The 24,535-nt window shown below is 44.2% G+C and overlaps 1 protein-coding gene across 3 annotated transcripts in view; it reads right to left on the bottom strand.

Annotated features, from left to right (window-relative positions):
• shank2b (SH3 and multiple ankyrin repeat domains 2b) overlaps nucleotides 1-24,535 on the bottom strand; it is a 1,028,817-nt gene that overhangs the window by 735,334 nt on the left and 268,948 nt on the right. For all 3 annotated transcript variants that reach the window (XM_078549478.1, XM_078549479.1, XM_078549480.1), the window contains exon 7: nucleotides 17,442-17,593. In XM_078549478.1, the coding sequence (XP_078405604.1) occupies nucleotides 17,442-17,593 (152 nt within the window). The remainder of the gene's footprint in view (nucleotides 1-17,441; nucleotides 17,594-24,535) is intronic.

The following is a 24,535-nucleotide window of genomic DNA, read 5'->3' as shown; positions in this document are numbered from 1 at the left end:
AATCAAGTCAGGGAAGGTTGCAATTATAACGGGTGGCTTCGGGAGTTGCTGAATAATAAATTGACTAAAAAGCAAAGAAGTCATTACTCCATGGTGCATTCCCACCACAACTTGTATTTGTGGCGGAGCTTCAGAAAAGAACATGGAAGCAGCTACAGTGACACTAATCCCAGGTACTATAGGGGAAGGAAGGTCAAAGCGATATTGTCAGAATGCCCACAAACTTCCCCAGTTTGAATTGGGATGTAGCTGACCTTCCATCCAAGTTCAGAATGCTTAAACAGTGTACACAGCTGTGGTTTCTTGATTCAGGTGAGTCTGAACCAGGCAAGCATGCCATAAAAAGTCGCCTGGCAATTGGTAATGAAGGTCTATACATGGTGAATACATCAGGATTAACAGAAGAAGAACTAAATGATCTCTAAAAGATATGGACTACATTGGAAGACCAGTTCAGAATCAGGATAAACTTCCCTATTCATTGACTAGGGTTCATGTCATTTTGATGACAGCCTACAGAATCCATAGGCCACTTTGTCAGCAGATGCAGAGAAAAAGGTACATACTGTAATTTTTCAAACACAGAGCTAGCAGACAGAATCGTTGAATTGGTGATTACATCCACTCCCATGGAAGCCTTGCAGAAAAATCTGCTAGTAAAGCCAAAACAAGGGATACTCAAGGATGGGTGTAAGTAAGAAGCATTGCTTGCAGGGTGACAAAGCTTACAGGTCCTAAGTACAACCCCAACTGTTGACACACTCAATAGAATACCTAAACCTAGCAAAACCGTGGAAGGTGTGACCTTCTGCATGCACCAAGGAAATGCCCGGCTTTCACCAATTCCACAAGGCAGATGGCAGGAAGGGCCATTGGCACTGGCAGTACACTAGAGCAAAGGTTGATGCAGCTACAAAGAGCCATGCTCTGATCCAAACAGGCCCTACACAACAGGTACCTTCAAGGAATAAGAATAAGCATCTGGTATCCTGTCAGAAACATATACATGAGGTGACTGACAAACCAGAAAGCGACAATGATGTGCACGATGAGATGAAGAGCGGTGAACATCACATTTCACACCGACAATCTCATGAAAAACATAGATGCCATCGCACTGTCTTAAGTGTTTGCCAAGAAGCAAATTATCTGCCCTAAGAGAGTTGGTAATGATTCATTATTGGCCAAGATTGACACAGGGCAAGTGCCAACATACTACCTCTGCGAATTCTAAAAGACATGTATCTACAGACATGCAAGGCCATGGTGAAACCTACTGCTGTGCGACTTTCTGTGTACAATGGTTCACTAATTCCATGAGCAAGATCCATAGTCCTGAAGTACAAATACAATCAACCTGCCTAGTCACAAATGTTCTACATTGTGGAAACTAAAGGCCCAGCGATTGCAGGTCTACCAGCATATCATGACCTCACACTAGTAACAATCCATGGAATCAGTAAGACATCACAAGGCAGGTCAACCTCAGAAACTACACCTATCACCTCAGTTCATGACCTGACATTGAAATATCCAGAATGTTTCGACACAGTTGAGCAGTTTCAAGAGAGCTGCAGCAGTACACTTGCAGGAGAATGCAAGTCCATCAATTGCTCATGTAAGTACTGCATCCATGTACAAGATGGATGAAGGTTGGATGAGGCAAATTGGAAAAAGACGCAATCATTAGAAGAATACAAGAGCACACGGATCGGTGCAGCTCAATCATGTGTCATAAAGAAGGACAGATCATTGCGAGTATGCCTGGATCCATGATGTTTAAGCACAGTTTTGAAGCCTTGTCCTTACAAGGTGCCCATATTAGAAGAGCTAAATCTGAGATTCACAGGTGCAAAATTCTTCTCAAAGCTTGATGCCAAGCAATGGTTACTGGTCAGTACATCTCACAGAGAAGTCTCAAGAGCTTACTACATTTCATACCCCGTTTGGCTGATATGGTTTCAATGACTTTTCTTCGGGCTGTCAGCCAGGATCCCTTTCAAGCTTACATGCATTGTACCAGAATGCATCTGCTGTATTGCAGATGATACAGCTGTTGTGGGAAGAATGAAGCAAGAACATGACCATAATCTGCACTTATTGATGCATGTGGCATATAATGGATTGGTGTTCAACAGTCTGAAATGTGACATCAATGTGCAGCGGATCCTCGGTTTCTTTTTATTCCAGTGCTGGCATATGTAGATTGGGAAAATCAAATTGGCAGAGGTAGCCATGAGCAAGAATTCATAGAGTGTATTCGGGAGAGTTTCCTAGAACAATATGTTGTGGAACCAACCAGGGATCAGGCTATTTTGGACCTGGTAATATGTAATGAGGCAGCTTTAATAAATTATCTAAGAGTAAAAGATCTCCTAGGAAGCAGTGACCATAATATGGTGGAATTTAGCATTCAGTTTGAGAGTGAGAAACTTAGTTTGGAAACAACTGTGCTAAGCTTAAATAAGGGTAATTACAAAGGAATGAGGGCCAAGTTGGCTGGAGTGGACTAGGAAGGGAGTTTAGCAGAAAAAATGGTTGATGAACAATGGCAGACGTTTAAGAAAATAGTTCATGACTCACAACAAAGATATATCCCAGTGAGAGAGAAGGATTGTAGGAAGGGGATAAACCAACCATGGTTAACCAAGGAAGTTCAGGATAGTATCAAAGTGAAAGAAAAAACACACAATGCGGCAAAGATTAATGGTAAACCAGGGGATTGGGAAAGTTTTAAAAACCAACAGAAGATGACCAAAAAAAATAAAGAAGAGGGAGAAAATAAACTTTGAGGATATAGACCAGTTAAGTGACTGGGAAAAAACATGACAGATGGAATATAATGTGGGAAAGTGTGAGGTTAGGTGCTTTGGCAGGAAGAATAGAGGAGCTGAATATTATTTAAATGGAGAAAGACTGAAGAAAGCTGCGGCACAGAGGGATTTGGGGGTCTTCATGTATGAATCCCAAAAAGCTAGCATACAAGTTCAGCAGGTAGTAGGAAAGGCAAATGGAATGTTGCCCTTTATTTCAAAGGGAATGGAGTATAAAAATAGGGAAGTCTTGCTAAAATAATACAAGGCACTAGTTAGACCACACCTAGGATACTGCAAACAGTTTTGATCCCCTTATCTAAGGAAAGATACACTGGCATTGGAGGCAGTCCAGAGAAATTTCACTAGGTTGATCCTGGGGATGGAAGAATTTTCTTATGAGGACAGGTTGAGTAGGTTTGCACTCATTGGAGTTTAGAAGAATGAGAGGCGACCTTATTGAAACATATAAAATTCTTAGGGGGCTTTACAGGGTAGATACTGAGAGGTTGTTTCCCCTTGTGGGAGAGTCTAGGAGCAGAGGGCATAATCTCAGAGTAAGGTGTTGCCCATTTAAAAGAGAGATGAGGAGGAATTTCTTCTCTCAGAGGGTAGTGAATCTGTGGAATTCTTTACTGCAGAGGGCTGTAGAGGCTCGGTCGTTAAGCATATTCAAGGCTGAGATAGACAGATTTTTAATCAATAAGGGAATCAAGGGTTATGGGGAAAAGGCAGGAAAGTGGAATTGAGGATTATCAGATCAGCTATGATATCCTATAGCGGAGCAGACTTGATGGGCTGAATGGCCTACTTCTGCTCCTACATCTTATGGTCTTATATCCCAGTCCAAGTAAAATAGAGGATGATAAAGCCATGCCAACTCCTCAAGATAAGGACAATTTTCGAAGATTTCAAGGTCTCATCAGTTTCTTGTCTCCGTGCATTCCCAATTTTGCTCAAAAATCTTTATTGCTAAGGGAAATATTGAGAAAAGATATGCCTTTCCTGTGGCACAAAGACCACCAATGCCTCCTTGAAGCACCGAAACAGTCATTAGCAGAAGCATCGACATTGCAATTTTATGATCCTAGGGAGTCAACTACCCTGGAAATAGATGCCTCACAGAAAGGTCTGGGAGCATGCATACTACACAAAGGCAAACTGATTACATTTGCTTCAAAGTTTCTCTCCGTAACACGACCCAACTACACCAACATTGATCGGGAAGCATTAGCTTTGGTGTTTAGAATCATACATTTTCATGTCTATCTATTTGGCCAAAGATTTGTGGTAGAGACTGAGACAAGCCACTGGAGATGATTTGGTGAAAACCATTGACCAGTGGACTGCCAAGATTGCAACATCTCTTGGTAAAGATTCAAGGTTATGACTATGAGATTAGATACTAGCCAGGTAACTTGATTGTCACATCAGAAACACTTAGCAGATTGTCCAACCCAACAAAACAGAAGATATATCTTTAGATCTACAAGTTGACTTTATTGACATCGAACCTGAAGATATTCTCCAAATTGATCTGGTATATTTTGTGCAACGCCAATTCCAGCAGCTACAAGAAGAAATGGCAGGAGATTCTACACTGCAGAAAATGTGGATAACCATCATCAACGGGTGGTCTGATTCAATTCAGCATGTCCACGAACACATGAGACCATTTTGGCCTTATTGGGATGAGCTAGGCATCTCCCTGGGAGATTTTTAAAGGCAGGCAGGTCATCATACTCATCATTCACTCATGGGCATAGATTGGATGAGAAGACTTGCAAGAGGAACAGTCTATTGGCTGGGCATGAACAATGACATTGAAGTTGTTGTCAAGATATCTGAGGCATGTCAAGAGCATATGCTAAGTCAGCACATTGATTTCACATGAAGTTCCTACCCATTCTTGGTCCAAAATCGTATCTGGCCACCTTTCCTGTCCATGTCATCATCATTGTTGACTACTTGACTAAGTACCCCATTATTCAACAATTGTACAACACATCAAACACAACTGTCATGCACACTGTAAGTGCTATTTTCAGTTTATTTGTTGTGCCTAGAGAGATCATTATGGATAATGGTCCACAATTTATTGTTAAGTCTTTTCGGGATGTATGTGAGAAGTGGAATGTTGATCATACTACTTCTTCTTCTTCTTACCCTGGATCTAACAGCCTAGCTGAATGGATGATTCGCACGGTGAAATCCGTAATTCTCAAATGTAGACAGACCAAGCAAGATCTACACATTGCAATGTTATATCTGAGAGCAACACCTTCATGCGCAACTATACCATCACTGGTTGAGCTCATGTTTGGCAGACCAGTGCATACCATTCTACTCTCTCAGAAGCTAGAGAGGAACTTTTAAAACTACAAGAGGGAATGACCAACATGCACAATAAAAATGTAGGTACAGAATTGCCAAGTTTAGACTTGTGACAACAAGTTCGCATCCAGGATCCCACAGAAGGTGTGCAGCAATCAGCTGAAGTGAAATGATTTGACCAGAACCATGTTCCTATGAAGCCATTACACACAAATGCGCTTTGGTGTAACTGAGGACAAATCAAATGCATTCCAGCTCCTCGACCACCGTACATTACTACTGCATCTAGGACAAGATTCCAAACATAACCAGGAACAACATCCAAGAATGACAATCCCACAGATCATAGTGAGCAATTAAAGAAATGGAGAAAAAGAAGTCCAAGAAGAGAAGAGAAGAGTCGGAGATGGCTCATATGAAGGTGAGATAATGAAATTTTGCAGTTCAGGGCGAGAACAAGACCGATGCAGTCATCAATGTGTCAGGAAAAAAGTTGAGGGAGGGACCGTGAGCAGAACTGGAACAATGTGCCACGTGTCAGACAAAAAGACTTGCGGGCACCTGCAGCAAAACCTTTTATTTGGAGGAACTGAGTGGAATTGAAGGAGAAGTTGTTCAATGTGAGAACAAGATCAGGCTGATGGAGAAAGGTCGTGGTGGATGGGGACTGCTTGGGCCTCTGTTCAAGGAAGAAGTGGAGTCCTCAGGCCATCTTGGTGGAGATGGAGATGTAGAGGGATTTGACATCCATGGTGAAAAGCAGAAAGTTAGGGCCATTAAACTGGAGCATGTTGAAGTGGTGGAGAGCATTGAGAGAATCACGGAAGAAAAGACAAGGAGAGAGAAAGTAGTCAAGAAAGGAAGAAATCAGTTCAGTGGGGCAAGAACAGGCTCAAATGACAGTAGAATTTAATGCCCTCCTACTCCCACAGGAGTGGGATGGGGCGGGGAGGGGGGATGGGGTGGGGGGAGTGCTTAATCGACAGGGGAGGCCGATATGGTGGAGAGCCAATTGCTTTCCTGATGACCTCCGATAAAGTCAGGGGCAGGGAAGGTTGAGGTCAGCCTTCCAGCCCGAGCTCAATTGAGGCCCTTAAGTAGTAAATTAATGGCCATAGTAAATTAATGGCCACTTAAGGGTCTCATCTCACTGCTGCTCATATTCAACCAGTTGCAGGGACGACCCACACCACTAGGGGAGACTGCTAGGTGTAACCCGGAGGCCTGCCTGTGGGCTGGGAGGGGTCCTTCTGTTCAGACATGGTTTGCTCAACAGAGGGCCCCACTGGCAGCCAGGTCTGCCCTGCAGGAAGAGCCCCCCAATCCCCTGCCCACTGACCCCATTCCAGCCTCTCACCGGGCCTGCCTGACTGGCCACAGTGAGGCCTCCCCACTTACCTCCTTTCTGGGGCCTCCATGGCTGCTCCTTCTCCTGGGCATTCTGCAGTTCCAAACCACTGATCCAAGTGTGGTGCTGGTGGGACTGAAGAAATGTCAGCCTTTGATTGGCTGGCAGCTCTTGGAGATGGGATCTTTGTCCTGAATGTCACGGGAAGCCTGAGGGCAGGCAGGAAAGTGCCTGATTGGGATTAAATCCCATTGGGGTTCCTGGAAATGGTAGCAACGGGCTTGCTACCACCTTTCCACCCGCTGGACAGGGCCACTGGCACAGCCATGAAGTTCAATCTGATGAATCTATAGGGCAGTCCTATAGATTTTGGGAAGGAGGTAGAAGCAGCATGTTTAGGGTTGGGGGACTATGAGGTTGGAGGCTGAGGGGCAAACATCTCCAGAGTAGATGAGGTCAGTGACAGTCCTGGAGATAATGGCCTGATGCTCTTTGATGGGGTCATGGTCCAGGAAGAGGTAGGGGCAAGTGTTGGAGAGTTGATGTTCGGCTGTGCTAGGTAGAAGTCAGTACGCCAGACAACAACAGCACCACCCTATCTATCTTGGCCAAAGAAGTGGGCGCGGAGGCAAAGTTGAGAGATGAAGAACTCAGCGTCATGTCAGTAGTTTCATTTCGGGTATCAATCAAGTCTTGTCACTGTTCATGGCCAATGCTCACACTTTTTCATAAACAGGTATATGCAATTGGCATAATTGTGCTTTTGTTCTGCAACTTTCCAACACTGCAGTATTGGAACTCCAGTAGACCAGTTTTGTACCTTCCTTTGACCTAATGCAACCAATTGGGTAGAGTTGTGCTAACAAGAACAAGAGGGCATTATCTTAAAATTAGAGCTGGGCCATTCAGGATTGAAATCAGAGAACATTTTCTCACAGAAAAAGCAATAAAAGTCTGGAGCTCCACAAAGGCTGGATGCTGGCTCAATTGAAGCTTTTAAGACAGATCAACAGATTTTTGTTTGGTATCAAGAGATACAGAGTAAAGGCAGGTAAATGCAGTTGAGATGCATATCAGCCACCGTTTAGTTGAACGGCAGAACAGGCTCAAGGGGCTGAATGGCCTTCTCCTATTCCTCTATTCCTTTGCCTGCATATCTTATTAATTCACAGTTTTCTCAGTGAAATCCATCTGCCTGCCGGAAGAATGTTTCTCTTGGACGGCTATTATTTCCCTCGGGAAGCTGCCTCTTCAGTTTACCAAACCTATTAGGAGAAGTCAACTTTTCGGGGACACTCATAATTTATTGGACATTCTCAAAATGCGAAGGACTCCTGTTGTAATGGGCCTCCAGAGGATATTCTTCTATTATTACTGCCTTCAGTAATTTGGAACACTTGAGATTTCCTTGGCAAATGCATTATTAATAACCCACATCCACGGAGTTAAAATGGTTTGATCCTGTAGGGCTAAAAACATCCATATACGGTACTTATGGCACTTTAATATTGAGCAGTTTTGTGATCCCCCTAATAAAAATGTTAAAATGATTGGCTTAAGTGTTGCAGAAATTGTTTCTGCTATTACCACGAAATGAGGTTGGGAGGCAATAGAAGCAGATCATTGCTCATCAACATCCCACAGAATTGTGAATCTTCTTCAATAGTTCCTCACAGGAGTAAAACTGTTCCTGTCTATTCAAATTTAACTTATCTCAAAGATATAATGAAACTCATATCGATTCGCAGTTCTTTTGTGTTTGGCCTATTTCAGTGAGAAAGGTACAAGACTGAGGCTAAAGGACAGGGGGATGCCATAGTCATAACCTAAAGGGAAGGCTTTATGACTCAAAGATGACATTCCTTCACCGGTCGGAGAACAAGAGCCGTGATTTTCAATTGCTGATGGGGTTGGAAGGGGTGCGGGTACAATTTGAAAATTGCACTCCTGGAGGCCGACACTAGATCCCACAGCCTCTGGTATGTGATGCAATTTTCAAAAGGAGGGCAGGAGAGGGGAACAAGGAACCTGCTCACCTCTAATTAACAGCCCATTGAACTCCTTGAGAAGGTTGTTAATGGGCTGGGATGGGAGGGGGAAGGGGGGGTGGTGCAGGAATGCAATTTGCAAAGCTGGAATCGCTGCACCCAAACGGTCTGGTGTAGGTTAGTGCACAGATATTGGGCCGCAGTTAAAAGCTTTTACTTAATGTTGAAAAAATCTCAGGAGCTGGGCAATCTTGCACCGGATCATGTGCTTTGCCTTGCATTTGGCCAATTTTGTGCTTGGTGAGACTGCCGGCACTCCGAGGTGCTGCCTAATGTCTTCTTGAAAGGCCTCATTTTGACTGACGTGAACCTTTGCCGCTCGCACTCTGCAGGTATCTCCCCCCACTTCTGGTAACACTCAGTACCAGTAATTGGGTGCTGAGCTCATATTTAGGACATTTAGATTTCAAGATAATGTCACATGTGGAACACAGTTGTGGCATGGGGTCAGGACCCGGAAATTATCCAGGTGCTGGGTTCCCGAGCCCAATTTGAAAATTCAACACAAGTCTTCCATTCGTCATACTTCAACAAATGAGCAAAGCTGACCCATGCAGGCAGGTCAAGGGGAGACCTGGAGAAGCTCTAAGCTGAAATCAATAGCACAGTTAATTGTACAGCAACCTAATTTCCACTGAATGTAGGTCGGATTAAATCAAGCATCCTCAAATGAACTGAACTGGTTTCTATGCATATTGCCTCTTATGCGATGTGTGCATCATATCATACTGAGATTAGAAGTGCAAATACTCATTTGTGCAGCTGCGTAAAGACTACCGTGTAAGAAATTGGAAAGTACGGTGGAAGCAATAATACACGAGTTATGTATTAATTCCTAAGTTACGCCTTGACTCAACCTATTGGTACATTTTTTTTGGTCGTCACTTTATTTGATAAAAACTGGTACACTGGCCCAGCGTGTCAGGCATTTCCAGTTTTGAGCGTTCAAAGGGGCAATCCCTCCACCTGAATGGTGAAGCCCGAGGCTCACACAACACCGGGCCTCATTTCCACTGAACCAGCGAGTTTCGAACCGACAGCTCGCCAGCGAAGCTGTGTTGCTACAACACCAGCAGTGGCCCTCAGGGTAAGTGAGGAAAGGGGCAAGGGCGACTGGGAAGCGGGGCAATCAGGTCGCGAAGAGCGTGACGACGAAGGGGAGGGCGGCAGTCAGGTAAGGAAGGTTAGGACAGTGATCATAGTGGTTGGGGTAGAAGTGATTTTGAGAGGGGAAGAGTTGCAGTGGAAAAGGGAGGTGGCCAGCATGGAGTCAGTTCTGCTCCTTCCAGTTCCATATCTTGCTTAAGAATATGTCAAAATGTAAGTTGGTTGCAGCCAAAAAGATGGTCGCTTTAAGGGCCGCCTATTAGGCTACATATAGAGCTGGCTGTCCTGAGTGCAACCGGTATCAGCATCCTCATGGCCAACCAATGGTGCACAGGGGGGTCTCAAACCAACTTTAGGCCCCTTATTTGCTTGTGCCAAGGATCTAATACCTGTTTCAGGTGTGAGTATTCTGTACCGATTTCTGGTCAAAACATGGCAGGTGGTGCATGTCTAGCTCTTGCCCGCCGTATTGGAGACTTAAGCAGTTGTTTAATGTCTGAAAAATGTTTGCAGCTCCACCAAAGTTCTCGTTCCTTATGTATAGCTCCCAGCAATTAGCCACAGCATGACGCTTCCTACCTTTCATACATTTGTTGTCACATTTCCTCTTTTATTACTATGGTTGGTAATTCCTTCAAAATGCACTGGTTAACCTGCATTAATCGGTCAAAATTCTTAGAGTCCTCCCAATGGGCACTGTACGTGTATCTTCACCACATAAACTCCAACGGCTCAAAAAGGCGTCTCATCACCACTTTCTCAAGGGCAACTATGGTGGGCAAATAAATGCTGACCTTGACAGTGATGCCCACAAAGCAAGGATTAATATGAAATGGAACTAAACCACAATCATTAATCCTTCAGCATGAGTGTCCTTATACGTCGTCCAATCATGAGACTCACAAACAACAAAAGGCTGAAACTTGAATAAAAGTGCACCAGGGACGCCCCTGTGGTAATGGTTCCGAGTCTTGCCCAGATTTCAAAATGACTGTTTACAACCATCAGTCTCATGATGTTTGATGCTACTTGGAACTCGGAGTCAGATTACAAGCAATGCAAAGGCTCCTGCATATTAAATTCTCTTGGTTAGTGTTCACTTTTGTTAGGACTTTGTAAGTTATATATATTAAAGTAATATGTTATGGTCATACTATAGTCAATAGAGTTTAAACTTGCCTTTTAAAATCATATGTCAAAGACAAACTGTAGCCTGGGAATGCTTAATTCTGCCTCCGGGACAAGTAGTAGGGTGGCAGCGGTGAGCAACACCGCTACAGCCAGTGGCGAGACCTGGCCTGCATTTTATGGGTGGCAGTCAATTAAGTGGCTCCAATCAGGGCTGCTGTCCTTTTTAAGAATGGCAGTGCCTGCCCCAAACAGCTTCTGACCCAATCAGAAACCCGATGACTCAGCAGAGACCTGGGGCCGACAACAGGTAGGGTGAAAAAATACCCTCGAAAGATTTATAGGGCCGAGTGCTGGACGGGAGCCCCTCTGGGGAAATCATTGGGGCTGCAGGGATTACCTCCCCTGCTCTCAGCAACCCTCTTAGTTACATAAAACCTCCCTCCGCAGTCTGCCAGGGGGAGGCCGTCTCTTCATGTGGGCAGCGGCTTGACCCGCTGTCGGCACTTGCTGACCACACCATTGAATGGCCCCTCATTAGGCTGATACCTATGGATATTGGCTGCCCAACCCCTTGGAATGGGCAACCTGTCTGTTTCAGGTCCTGCCACCGGTAAAAAGCTCCAACGGCTTGGGGAACCTGATCCAACAGGGATTCCTGCGATTTTAAGGGCCACCCCACCTCCCACCCTGCCTCTGGTGGGGGCGGTGGGGAATGGTAAAATTTTGGCTCATACTACAGAAGGGGAATAGAGGCACTGGAAAAGTTGCAAAAAGAGTCACAAGGATGATAACAGAACTAAGAAGAAATATTTACCAGGAAAGGGTGAACAGGCTGGGGCTCTTATGTCTAGAAAAAAGAGGGCTGAGGGACAAATCTTTAAAATTATGAAGGGGTTTGGTGAGGTAGAAGTAGGGAAGATTTGTGGGGAGATGCCGGGTGCAGGGGTGATAAGTACAAGGCAGTCACTAACAAATTCAACAATTAATTCAGGAGAAACTTCTTTGCAGAGAAAGTGGTCAGAATGTGGAACTTAGTACCACATGGAGTAGCTGAAGCGAACAGCATAGATCTAAGGAGCAGTTGGGTTAGTACATGAGGGAGAAGAAGAATAGAGGGATATGCAATAGGGTTAGATTAAGAGGGGAGGGGAATATAGGAACATAAGAATGGGGGGAGGCATAAACACCAGCACAGAGCAATTGGGTTGAATGGGCTGTTTCCGTACTGTAAATTCTGTGTACTTCACTGTGAAATAGTCCATGACAGCTGAGTTTTCTGTCTTGCTCTGGTGGGCCCTCTATAGGACAGATAGTTAAACAAGGGGTGATTTAGCATCATAGCCTTATAGAATCAGCCTTATTTTGCTTTGAACAAGTTCAGAATCAGTCTAATAAGGATTCAATGTGATTTGACAATACAAAATGCCCAATAGATATTTTATTTTGACTCAAGCAGCAATTACCAATCTCACCACATCTCACCTTCTTTAAGGTTAAAGACTGGGACTGAAATTGCATACATATCAAACAAAAGCTAAGTGAAAACTGAGGTTTTAAATCTTGAATTTCAATATCAAAGGAACAGAAAGATGCACTGATAATAATAATGGAACACTTCAATTATCTTAATGTAGACTGGAATTGTAACTGCATAAAGTGCAAGGAGGGGGAGGAATCCTTAAAATGTGAACATTGTGTTTCCAACCTAATGAGGAAGGAAGCAGTGCTGGATAAGTCCTGAGAAATTAAGTGGATAAGAGGAGCATATTTCAACAGGGGAGTACTTGGGGAAGACTGATCATAATACCATGAGATTTAGCATCGTTATAGGTTGTTTGGTCTGTCATCCCTGAGCTGGCTCTTAGAAAAGGTACTCTCATATCCCTTTGTTTTTTCCAACAAGAGAGAACCTAACCATCTCTCCTTAACATTCAATGGCTTTACACTGCTGAATCCCCCACTATCAACATCCTGGGCATTACCATTGACCATAAACTGAACTGGACCAATCATATAAATACTGTGGCTACAAGAGCAAGTCAGAGGCTGGGAATGCTGCGGAGAGCAACTTATCCCCTGACTCCCCAAAGTCTATCCACTGACGACAAGGCACAAGTCAGGAGTGTGATGGAACACTCAAGAAGCTCGACACCTTCCAGGACAAAGCAGCCCACTTGATTGGCACCGTATCCATCACCTTAAACATTCAATCCCTCCACCCGATGCACAGTGGCAGCAGTGAGTACCATCTACAAGATGCACTGCAGCAACTCACCAATGTTCTTTTGACAGCACCTTCCAAACCCATGGCCTCTACCACCTAGAAGGACAAGGGCAGCAGATGCATGGGTATACCACCACCTGCAAGTTCCCCTCCAAGCCACACACCATCCTAACCTGGAGCTGTATTGTTGTCCCTTCACTGTCCCTGGGTCAAAACCCTGGAATTTCCCCCCTAACAGCACTGTGCATGTGTCTATACCACATGGATTGCAGCAGTTCAAGAAGATGGCTCACCACCACCTTCTCAAGAACAATTAGGGATGGGCAATAAATGCCGGTCTTGACATTAGTGCCCACATCTTATGAACAAATAAAAAAAGTTCTGATAGAATCTGCTTATGCCACTCTTTCAGTCCATCGCAATTCTTAACAGCCTTCTGTGTGAAAAGAATGCTCCTCATTTCCCCTATAGTTCTTATTCTAATTATTTTAAAGCTGAGAGCTTTAGAGTTTAATTTTCAATTTGAGGTCGGGAACACGATGCCTGGATAATTTTCAGGTCCCAACCCCATGCCACATCACCATCGCCAAATGTAAATGCTCAAATTGGGACAGCAGCAAGCTTAGTGCCCAATTAATATGATGAACATTACCATGAAGAGGGAGCTGCCTGCAGGTTGGCAAAGGCAGACAGCGGCCATGATTGGACCTTTTGGTGCCTTACAGAAGAGAGGAGTCAGCACCTAGGAGGACCAGCAGCCTCAACGCACACAAAGGTAGTCAAACGGACAAATGAAAGCCACTGTGTGAGATCTGGCACAAGATCACCTAGGTCTCCAAATTTTTTGCTATATACAAAAAAATACTTTAACTTCTGCCCATATTGAACTGTGCACTGATGTGCAACAGACTGTCTGACTTCCACAATTTAGAAATTAAAAACTACCTTCTCACCTTCATTAGTATTTTAAAACAAGCTCTTCAAGGAGCTGAACAGGCCATTAATTGGAGACAAGCAGGTTCCCAACTCCCTCCCGGGCCCTCACTTTAAAAATTCCAGGGAGTCCTGGAGACGTCTGGACACTGATATGCTATCTGGGAATGCTATCTTCAAAGTGCGCCTACTCCCGTTCTCATCCCCATGGATAATTGATGATCCTGGTCTTGCCAGAGGAAATACTTTTTCTCTGCTTACTCTACCAATGTTACTCAGGATTTTGAACACCACTATTAATACTGCTCTCCTCGCCTCTAAGGGGTACAACACCAGCTTATCCAATCTCTCCACATAACTGAACTCCATCATCGCTGGTATCATCTTGGAAAATCTCCTCTACACCCTCTCCAAGACCTTGACATATTTCCTAAAGGGTGGTGCCTGGAATTGTACTTAATCCTCCAGCTGAGGCCTGTAAAGTGATTTGTAACGGTTTAGTGTGACTTCCTTGGTTTTATACTCAATGTCCCTAGATAGCCAAGTATCCAACACTCTTTCTTTGATCAACCTGCCCTGCCACCTTCAAAGATTTGTGAATATACACCCCGAGTTCTTCCACCCCTCAACACACTAACATTTAGGTTATGCAGGAAAAGCTTAGCAGGTCTGGCAGCATCTGTGGAGAGAGACAAATAAAGTTAACGTTTCAGGTCGATGACCTTTCATCAGTTCTGACAAAAAGTAATTGACCTGAAACACTGGGCTGAATTTCCCGCCTTGGTTAAAAAGTGCCCTGAATCACAAGATTTTCACTCCGAGGAGTTGGGGTCAATGGACGTGTGAGGGACCTGCCAACTCCTAAGTAGAGCGTAAGCAGCCGTGGAAGATTGTGACTGGCATGGCAGGCTGGTTAGAAGGTTGTCCCTTTTGTTTTATAAGCTGTTAGGCACTCTAACTTTCACCCCTCACACCCCCACACTCATGGCCCCTCATACCCTCTATGCCAACTCAATACCAACTCATGCCTCCACCCAACCCCATGCCCCCTCCTAGCATCCACCCACCCCATGCCCCCTCTTAGCACCCATGTCAACAATGTCAACTTATGCCACCCACCTGCCTCATGTGTCCTTACAGCTCCATTTCAAATCAGTGCTATCTCATGCCCTCACCCACCCCATGTACCCTCATAGCCCCCATGCCACCCCCATAGCCACTCATCCAGTATCCAACATGGGCTGACCTCAGGAGTCCTCTGGAGATAATAAAAAAAAGCTTCTAACAATCTAATACAGCTCTCCCTCATGCACATTTGATAGTGAAAAACTTGCATTCATGAAGCCTATTCAAAGCTTTTAAATCTCAAATTGATATTTTCTTATCAAAACAAACAAACTTCTATTCAGACCACATATAAAAGACAGCTAATCCTTGAATATCCTCTTTAAATGGTCAAAAGGTCCACAGAATCTTAACTCTACTAAAATCCAGCCCATTTACTCTGTTTCTCTCACCATAGATGATGCCTGCCCCACTGAGTATAAACAGCATTTTCAATTTTCAGCTTTCCAGCATGCACAATATTTTGCTTTTGTACCATTTAGAATTCCTTGCCAAGGTAATTGTAACTTTTGAAACTCAGCCAAGCATTCACAATAACATAATAACATCATTTAGGGAAACATCAGCAAAAAGACTATTAGAAACTGCACGACCAGATGCTAAAATTTTTCTGACCTATACCTGATGGCCTGCCAATCAAAGCAGTCCAGCACAGATTTATTAGCTCTCAATGATGTTTAAAGATCAAAGCATTTAAAAGATTTCAGATCATGACACAGAAACAGGTCTTATCTGCCCTTCAAGAGTATTTATGTCTACTCCATCGATTCATGGCACCCAGACTCTGAGTTAAGGCCCTTGCAACTGCAAAAATGGGGTCTGCTTGAACTCAGCACTAAGTTCAAATGGGTCTACTGAGTTTGGGTTTCTCTCCTGTCTGAATCACACCCCTATCAGAAAAAAATTGGATGTCAGAAATGGAGGCGGGACTTCCGCATCTGGGTTCTGCTTGTGATTTCCGAGGGTCCGCGGAGCCTTCCCAACTTTGTGAAAATCTGGCCCTCTAACTCTGCTTCTCCCTCCACGGGTGATCCCTGCACCACTGAGTAGTTCCAGCATTTTCAGATTTTATTTCAGATTTCAGCATCTGCAATATTTTGTTTTCGTACCATTTAGATTATACTGAATTCCCATGTTGTTCCTCCCAAAGTATATCAATTTACATTACCTTACCACCACTTCTCTCACCACCACCACCCGCCCCCCACCAAGCTACCACCCCCCTCCCCCACCCCACTGTCTCTGCTTGTCCGTCATTGAACAGAAAAATCTGTTCCTTAACTACCAACTTAATCCCTCTTCCTGGAAACTGTCTGAGGATGATCCAGGCTGCTTGCAACCTCAATGTCATATTGTACGTCAAGGTGAACTTCTGGCCCCACACCATCAAGAATGTCTACTTCCATCTCTGTAACATTGCCCCACTCTGCTCCTGCCTCAGCTCATCTGTTGCTGAACACATAGTACTGTTCACTGACCACGTGCTCACTGACATACATTGGCTCTGAGGTCCAGCAACACCTTCATTTTAAAATTCTCATCCTTGTTTTCAAATCCCTCAATGGCCTCACCTCATTCCCTATCTCTGTTACCTCCTCCAGTCCCACAACCATAGCTGCCAGATATTTGCACTCCTCCAGTTCTGGCCTCTTGTGCGCCACAATTTCCTTTAACCCCACCACTACCAGTTATGTTCACACTCTTGTATTCACCCCAAAACCTCTCCGCCTCTTTACCTGGCTTTCTTCCTTTAAGATGCTCCTTTACACCTATTTCTTTGACCTATTGCAGGTTCTTGTTGTTGTTCTCCACATTAAATTGCATCTGCCATGTGTCTGCCCCTTTCACCATTTACATTAGACTGATTTGTCTGTATTTCTTGCCTTATCCCTCTCCCCTTTTTTGAACAGGGGTGTAATAATTTTAATATTCCAGTCCCCTGGAGTCAGTCCAATATCCAAGGAGGATTGAAAGATTGTTCTCAGAGTTTCTGCTACCTCCACACTTGCTGTGACTGAGATTTGTAGGATTTTGAAAGGAATCAACAGGGCAGATAGAGAGAGAAGCTTTATCCATGGATGAAGGAATCTAGGATAACGGGACAGAGCCTTAAAATCAGAACCAGATGATTCAGGAGACAAGTCTCCGCTTTAAAAAGTGTGAAACCCTCTCCCGCAGCAGATATTAACTTAATTAATAACTTAAAAATCTGAGATTGATAAGTTTTCACTGGCTATGTGCATTAAGAGATATGGAGCCAAGGCAGGTGAATGAAATTAGAACACATTGTAGAACACATTATTGAATGACAGAATTGAATGGCTGAATGGGCTTGAAGGGCTGAATGACCCCTCCTGTTCCTAAATCCCTGATCTTACCATGAGTGCAGTTTGGTTCTTGGCCCTTGCAGCTTTGTGCAGAGGTGTCACGCCATCCTTGGCTCTGAAATCCAGATGTGCACCCCCGTTCCTCAGAGCTTTGATCACCTCCATGGGGATCTCTAACTGAGCTGCTAGTGTCAACGGAGTTTCTGTGGAGGTGAAATCACCATATAATTAGTCATCTGGTCTGCAGAGTGCTGAACCCCACATTAAAGCATCTCTCGTACACACACACACACACAGGGGCTTTCACCAGCCACTGAAACAGATGGCTGCTTAATTAAGCGATAACATCCATTGTTAAAAACTGACTAAGGCAATAAATTACTGGCATGCCGGTTATAAATGCTGAGGTCGCAAGCTAATAGATTTTAACTGAGTAATCAAAGACTTATTCGAAAGACTTCCCCACAACCAAACACCCTCATCGTACTATTCGTAAAAACTAGAAGATTTGATAAGTTTACACAGTTCTACTTTCTTATTGATGTCACGGCGGTGTTTTTTAAAAAATTGGTAATATAGCTATGAGTGTAAAAACATGGGGCAGCATTTTCCAGTTGGCGAGTGGGGGGGGGCGTGGCCTGCTTGCCGATGTGTAAAATGATGCGCCGTGATGTTGGGCGTGACACCAAGTTGTTGAGCACCCACTGAATTGTCAAAGGCCTATTAAAAAGTAATTAAAGCATTTAAATGAGCTGCCCGTTCAACCTTAATGTTGGCGGGCAGGCGAAGTGCCCAGGCGGCCTTTGCATATTTCATGGAACCTCATCCACTGTCACATGAGGGGACATGTTTCAAAAGTTTTAAAACCCCTTATTTAAAAGTTTAACACTGAAACAAATCTCCCTGAGGCACGGAGGTGCCTCAGAGAGGTCCATGCGCTCTTTCGCGCGCATGTACAAAAGAGCACAGGGAACCACTTAGGGAATCCCTCTCTCCCCCGCCCGCAAAGGGAGCGCTCAGCGCTTCTGGGCACACGTCATGAGGGGCAGGCCTTAACTGGCCAGCCGAAGTAAAATGGTGGTGCGTCCCTGCCCCCACACAATGCCCCCGACGGGGGGGAAATTTCTGGCCAGGATGTCATGAAAGTATAATAATTCTCATAATATTGTGATTTATTGTAAAAGTAGGTTGATATTGGGGGTTGGATAGTTTCTGTGTGTGTGTGCGCGTGTGTGGGATTTAACTGAATTGGAGACAACTGGTCTGGAGGCTTTGACTCATCAATAAAAGCTAGGTTTGAAATGCTAAATACGTAAACATGGTTGAAGTTTTAGAATGTGAGGTGAGGAGAATTTTCATTTTTAGATAAATCAGGGTAATTTGAATTTGAAAGAGATGGTATGATGTTACACCTAGCCAGAGAAGCTAGGCCAAGCAGTGTGTTTATTTTTCCCAAAGGTTACTGATCATATAAATCATTGCATTGTGTTAATATTATGAGAAAAGTAAAGTTCCAAAGGCATATGGGAACAATGGAATTTGCATTAAAAGGGAAAAACATGTATAAAGGAGAAGAGGCTATGTGTCAAACAAGGCATTGTAAGATCTAACAGAAGTGTGAAAAGCCTTCAGTATTTGTGCAGTAAGCTGCTATCTACAGAAACCAAGGCTGGGAAAAGCAACTTTGAATTCTATTGTCCAGGGTATTGTGTTGACTTGCCTGAATCTGTTTAATCTATTTTTTTAACCATTACCTTAACAGGGGTGTAATTGGAAGCCAAATTAATTAGGGGTTTTATGAATTATTATTGTAGTAATTTGTGGATCTATGTATGTGCTTGAAATCTTTTCTTTTGCTAATAAATGTTTCATTTAATTTTCTAAAAAAATCTCTGACGCTTGGGTGGACTTGTCACTACTGGATTCAGGGCACGCATCTCAAAATAAATACAAATTGCAAAACCATTGTGACCGCGTGATCAAGTTTCCCTCGTGGATTTGATCCACCTGGCACATATCATCTGCCGCATCATAACACATGAATTAAAAGGACCTCCATTCTCCTATCTATATACACAACCTTACACCAGTTAATTCTTTAATGACTATGCACATAGGGGCTACAGGAACAATATAGGACTATAAGCACTAGCAGTACATGAGACTTATACTTTCTATTGAAATAATATTATTGAAATAATTCAGCACAAGTCATAATGATCTCCAGGGAACGAGGACAATAGTCTTTATGTGGAGTGGGGTTGGAGGATGTGCTGTAATTGGTTCAGCGCATATAGATATAATTCAGTCCTTATTTTAAAGTTACACATTCTGGCTTACTTTTTATATACTTTGATATCATATTATTTCAGGTCAAATAGTAAAGGACTAAGTACTTTGGGGAGCAGGGAAATCTACAGTACAGGCAGAGCTGTACAATGCAAAACTGTGGCACCAGGATTGTATAATTACAGCGTGACATGTTTACATAAGCAGTTCCCATTATAAATGTGATGGTAGAATCATAGAATAATACAGCACAGAAAGAGACCATTCGGTCCATTGAGTCTGCAGCCTCTCTTCTGAGGAGCAATCCAGTTAGTCCCACTCCCCCACTCTTTCCCCATGTCCCTGCTACATTTTCTCCTTCAAATATATATCCAATTCCCTTTTAAAGGTTACGATTAAATCTGCATCCAGCACCAATCAAACAGTGGATTCCAACTCCTAACCACTCATTGCCTAAAAAACTTATCCTCGTGTTGTTTCTGGTTCTTCTGAAAATCACCCTAAATATCCAAACTCTGTTTGTGGATCCTTTAGTGATTGGAAAACAGTTTCACTTTACTTATCCTACCTAAATCATTCATGATTTTAAACACCTCTGCCAAATCTCTTAGCCTTCTCCACTCTCAGGAGCCCCAGCTTCTCCAGTCTATCCACATATTGCAATCCCTCATCCCTGGAACCATTCTAATAAATCACTTCTGTACCCTCTCCAGAGCCTCCATACCCTGAATTGGGTAAAATTGCACGTAATTTTGGAAGGATATGGGAGCTCTGGGGAGGGCACAGAAACGAGGGTGCAGCTGGAGTGTTTTACTTAGATTTATAACACAGGGATTTATAATTTAACAAAAAGTTGATGTTTGCAGGCAGGAGGTGTGAACAGATGTTAGATTTTTAATGTATGAGAGATAATGATTTTTTTTTAACTTACGGGAGCAGCTACAGCAGATTGGGTGGTGCAGTGGGTTGTCACACCATCATTTTCCCTGGTACAGTCACATGTGAGGCAATTTTCACAGGATCACATAGGGTTGTCATGGCATCAAAATGAGGTCAGGTAGACTTATCATCTTGTTAATGCTGATGCTGTGACCACTGCCATTGTTAAAGATCCCCTCTCCTGGGTGACCAGAATTGCCTGCCCGCTTTAAGTGGTGGTATCCTGATGGTGCAAATTGAGGATTCTATGAGTGAAATCATCTGGTCCGGTTGGTGGCGGGCGTGAGTGGAAGGCCAAAAATCGGTTTCACACTGTCGCGAAACCAGTTTGCGATTGTCTGCTCCACCTGTCAATGGCGGGACACGTTTCCCACTGTCGCACGTCAGGAACCTAATTTCAATACTTCAGTATCTCGTTATAACCCCTGCTCACCGGAATAATCCCTCCATGTTGGGTGTTTCACAACTGTACATAAACGGCGTGCATCTGGTGAGCTACACTTCCCTCGTGACTTCGAGGTTTGTTTGCCTACCTTGCTTCGGTCAGCACTCATGGTCATCAGTGCCAGGCTTCACAGGCAGCACCACATCACTTGGAGGGGGGCTCACGGTCAGGTCTCTACCTACCAGGTCAGCCTTAAGGTTTTTCAATGGCTAGGGCTTGCTTGGGGAAGAGTGGGAAGTGGCCTCAGATAGGGGAAGAGGCTGCAGGGCGAGGGCTTTACTAGGGAAGGGGGGCATCCCAGGGTGTGTGTGGGGGCACATGTTGATCTGTGCAAGTGGCCTCAAGGTGGTGAGGGCTGAGGAGGTAGTCTCCAGAGGAGATGAGGCCAGATGGAGATGTGAAGGTTTGTGTGAGAGAGTGAGTGGCGATCTCTGTTGAGATGGCAGTGTATAAGATTCCACTGAATGTGTGACGGCCTTGTGAATGTGTGAGTTTAGAGTGATGAGATGGTTGCCTTACCCTGGTGGCACAGATGAGATCATTCATCCTCTTTCTGCACTGGATGGCCAACCTCTTCTGTGCAGCATTGGCACTGATCACCACTGCCACCGCCTCCCAAGCCGGAGTGGTGAGATTGCTGGACCTCCTGTGGCCAGAGCAGGGGTGGAGGACATCACAGCGGGCCTCCAAAAGGCTTTCCAGTGATGGGTCACTGAACTTTTCTTGGTTTCCAGGACCATGTCATCACTGGGCTGCAAACATTGAGAATTGTGTGTGCGCAGTTGCAGTTTAGATATAGCACCCAGAGTGATGAAACGGTGAGATAACATGGCGGGCCACCCACCAGTGAGAAGGCGTGTTTCCTGTGGCTGCATAATTAATGAGGCGGGAAGCAGATGACACGGTACAAAAATCCGCCATTGTGGCCAACAGGTAAAATGCCATTTTTCACGCCTGCTACCGCACTTAGTGCAAATCTGGGGGATTGCGCCCCCTGACATAATTTGAGTCCAGATTGCTAGTTTCAGGGGCACATGGGCATCTTGTAAGCTCTGCCCATATTACTGGGTGTTAATCTTTCCATTCAGGGCCACTACAAGAGGGCCCAGAAATGTTTCTGGACTATATTTTCATGGAGCCAGAAACAGCAGGATTTCTCTTCCTGGTTCCACAAAAATCATTGTGGATCCACACTGCCCACCGAGGCTGTTTCCCTCCACACTTGCCACAGGGTGTGCAGCTCACTTGGTAAGCTCTAAATGAGACAAAAGCTCAAAATGTCTCAGGTCCTTCGCCTCTCCCACTTGACCAGGGACTGGCAGGCAGGCATGATCCATCGGTTGGCCTCCTGGAAGTGAGAACTGACCACACTATCTCCATTGCCTTGGTGTAGTTACCGCCCTGTTAATCTGCTCTGATATAGAGAATTACTGTCCCATCATTTTTGCTTTTCTTACCTGGATCCCAAACAAAACAGACTGGGGGAAGATCCGATGCATGGATCTCATGCAGCCAACCTCAGTAGCCCTGCTTGAACTGCCAAGGACATTAGTTGGAAGGCCCAGCTTACAAAGAAAGATGATCCCTAAGCACAGTCTTAGTAAACATGGCAAACTTGCTTCAATGGCACCATAAACTCAGCCAGACTGAAGTGCTGCAAGTTATCTGCACTGGCACAGAACTGAAGCAATATGAAAGTAGCTTGAAAGACTCTTCTTGACTTATGCTTCCTGTTAAGGTCCTTAGTGAAATGGGCTCTGCCCTTTAGTATCTTTCTAATGGTGATGTGTAAAGTTATTCAAAAAGTGGTAGTGTTGCACCCCCTCTCATCGCGATACGAAAGAGTCTACTTCCACATATATTAGAACATCTTTAATTAGTTGAGCCGAATGGCCTGTTTCTGTGCTGTACATTAATGAGGGGGAAAAAAAATCCAGCAAAAATAATGACTATTCCTCGCCAAAACAGGAAGTATACCTCCTGATTTTCACAAGTTTAAACGCGTCAAGCTGTGCATGTGGTGTGGTAAAATGTAAAATGTGTGCAGCTTCGAGGAAAAGTGTTATTTAAATCCATATATTTAGAGGAGGTTTTTATTTCTTTGTGTAGTGCAAATTACTTATATTTTTGGTGACTCGAGAAGCATTTACAAGGATCAACCAGTGTGTGGCACCCAAAGTCTAAATCTGGACTGGATACGTTTTGATAAATTCAAATCGGATGAACTTGGAGCTTCTTTGTAAATCTCACCTGATTTTCCAAGGGGAGTCGTCAGAGTGCGACAAATAGAGGGTAAAGAAATTATACAATCCAAAAGTAAAAAGATTGAAAAACATCGATTTAAAAAAGGAGTTGCTGGGGATAGACAGCAGCTCAGGCAAGGCCTGAAAACAGAAAAGACATGTTGACTTTTGCAGGCTGATACTGTCAGGATGGAAAACCAAAAAAAAACTCTGTCACTTTGAGGGAAAATTTATTCTTCGCGCCTGACAGTATGTCATTAATGGTTATTCCTTTATTTAAAGGAAGTCTGTGGAAAGTAAAATTCTTCACCTGTACAATTTCTGAGAGGTCAGGTATCCGAGAATTAATGCACAATTACCTCACCAACTAACACTCGCTTGCAACAAAGCCGACCCAGTCACTCAATAGCTTGAGGGCCCGTGACACAGATCGTTTACTGAGGGCACCCCGCAGATTACTGTATCTGGCCTAAAATTCCAGAAAAAAAGCCTTCTTTTTCAAGGGGGTGAGGGAGTGGGAAAGGCAAATTCTCAATAAGGAGAGGGTGCAGCATGTATTGGGGTGAATCATGAAAAGCAGTAACACTTGTCTATCAGCTGTCACACAGGGAAGAACATGCACAAGAAAATCTCGATACCAAGGGAGGGCTCAGGGAGAATAAATGTCAATCACCTGAGTAAATTGTGGGGATAAACGTAAATCGTCTGAGCAAATTGTGGCAATAAATGTCAATCACCTGAGCAAGTTATGGATGTCGTGTGTATTTCTTTGACCAGTGGGATGTAAAATAGTGTTAACCTACATTTAACCAGCTAAATGGTGGAAGTGCAGTGGTTTATAATGGCCCAGGTCTTATGGTCCCTGGATTGCGCTTCAGGAACCTCAGGAAGTCCCGATGAAATTACTCCTTGGGAATTGCCTGGGAAATTTGAACTTCCAATGGGCAATTCCCTGGGACTCTCTGACTCAGTTACAGTCAGACTGCAGACAGTTCCAACTTACTGTAGTTACAGAGGAAATATTAGATGGAAAAATCTTAATCTAACTCCTGGGTAACTATACAACTGACACACCCAACTCCCCCCTCAACCACCACCACCACCCCACCCCACCCCACCCCCCAACTAACCTGCCTGACCATCCGACTAATCCCCGACTCCGTCCTCAACACCCCCTCCGACCAAACCCCCCCGACCACACGACTAACCTCCAAACCCCAATTCCTTTC

This window comes from Cetorhinus maximus, chromosome 9 (assembly GCF_964194155.1).
Source record: "Cetorhinus maximus chromosome 9, sCetMax3.hap1.1, whole genome shotgun sequence".
Taxonomy (NCBI): Eukaryota; Metazoa; Chordata; class Chondrichthyes; order Lamniformes; family Cetorhinidae; genus Cetorhinus; species Cetorhinus maximus.
This window is presented reverse-complemented; position numbering and strand designations above follow the sequence as displayed.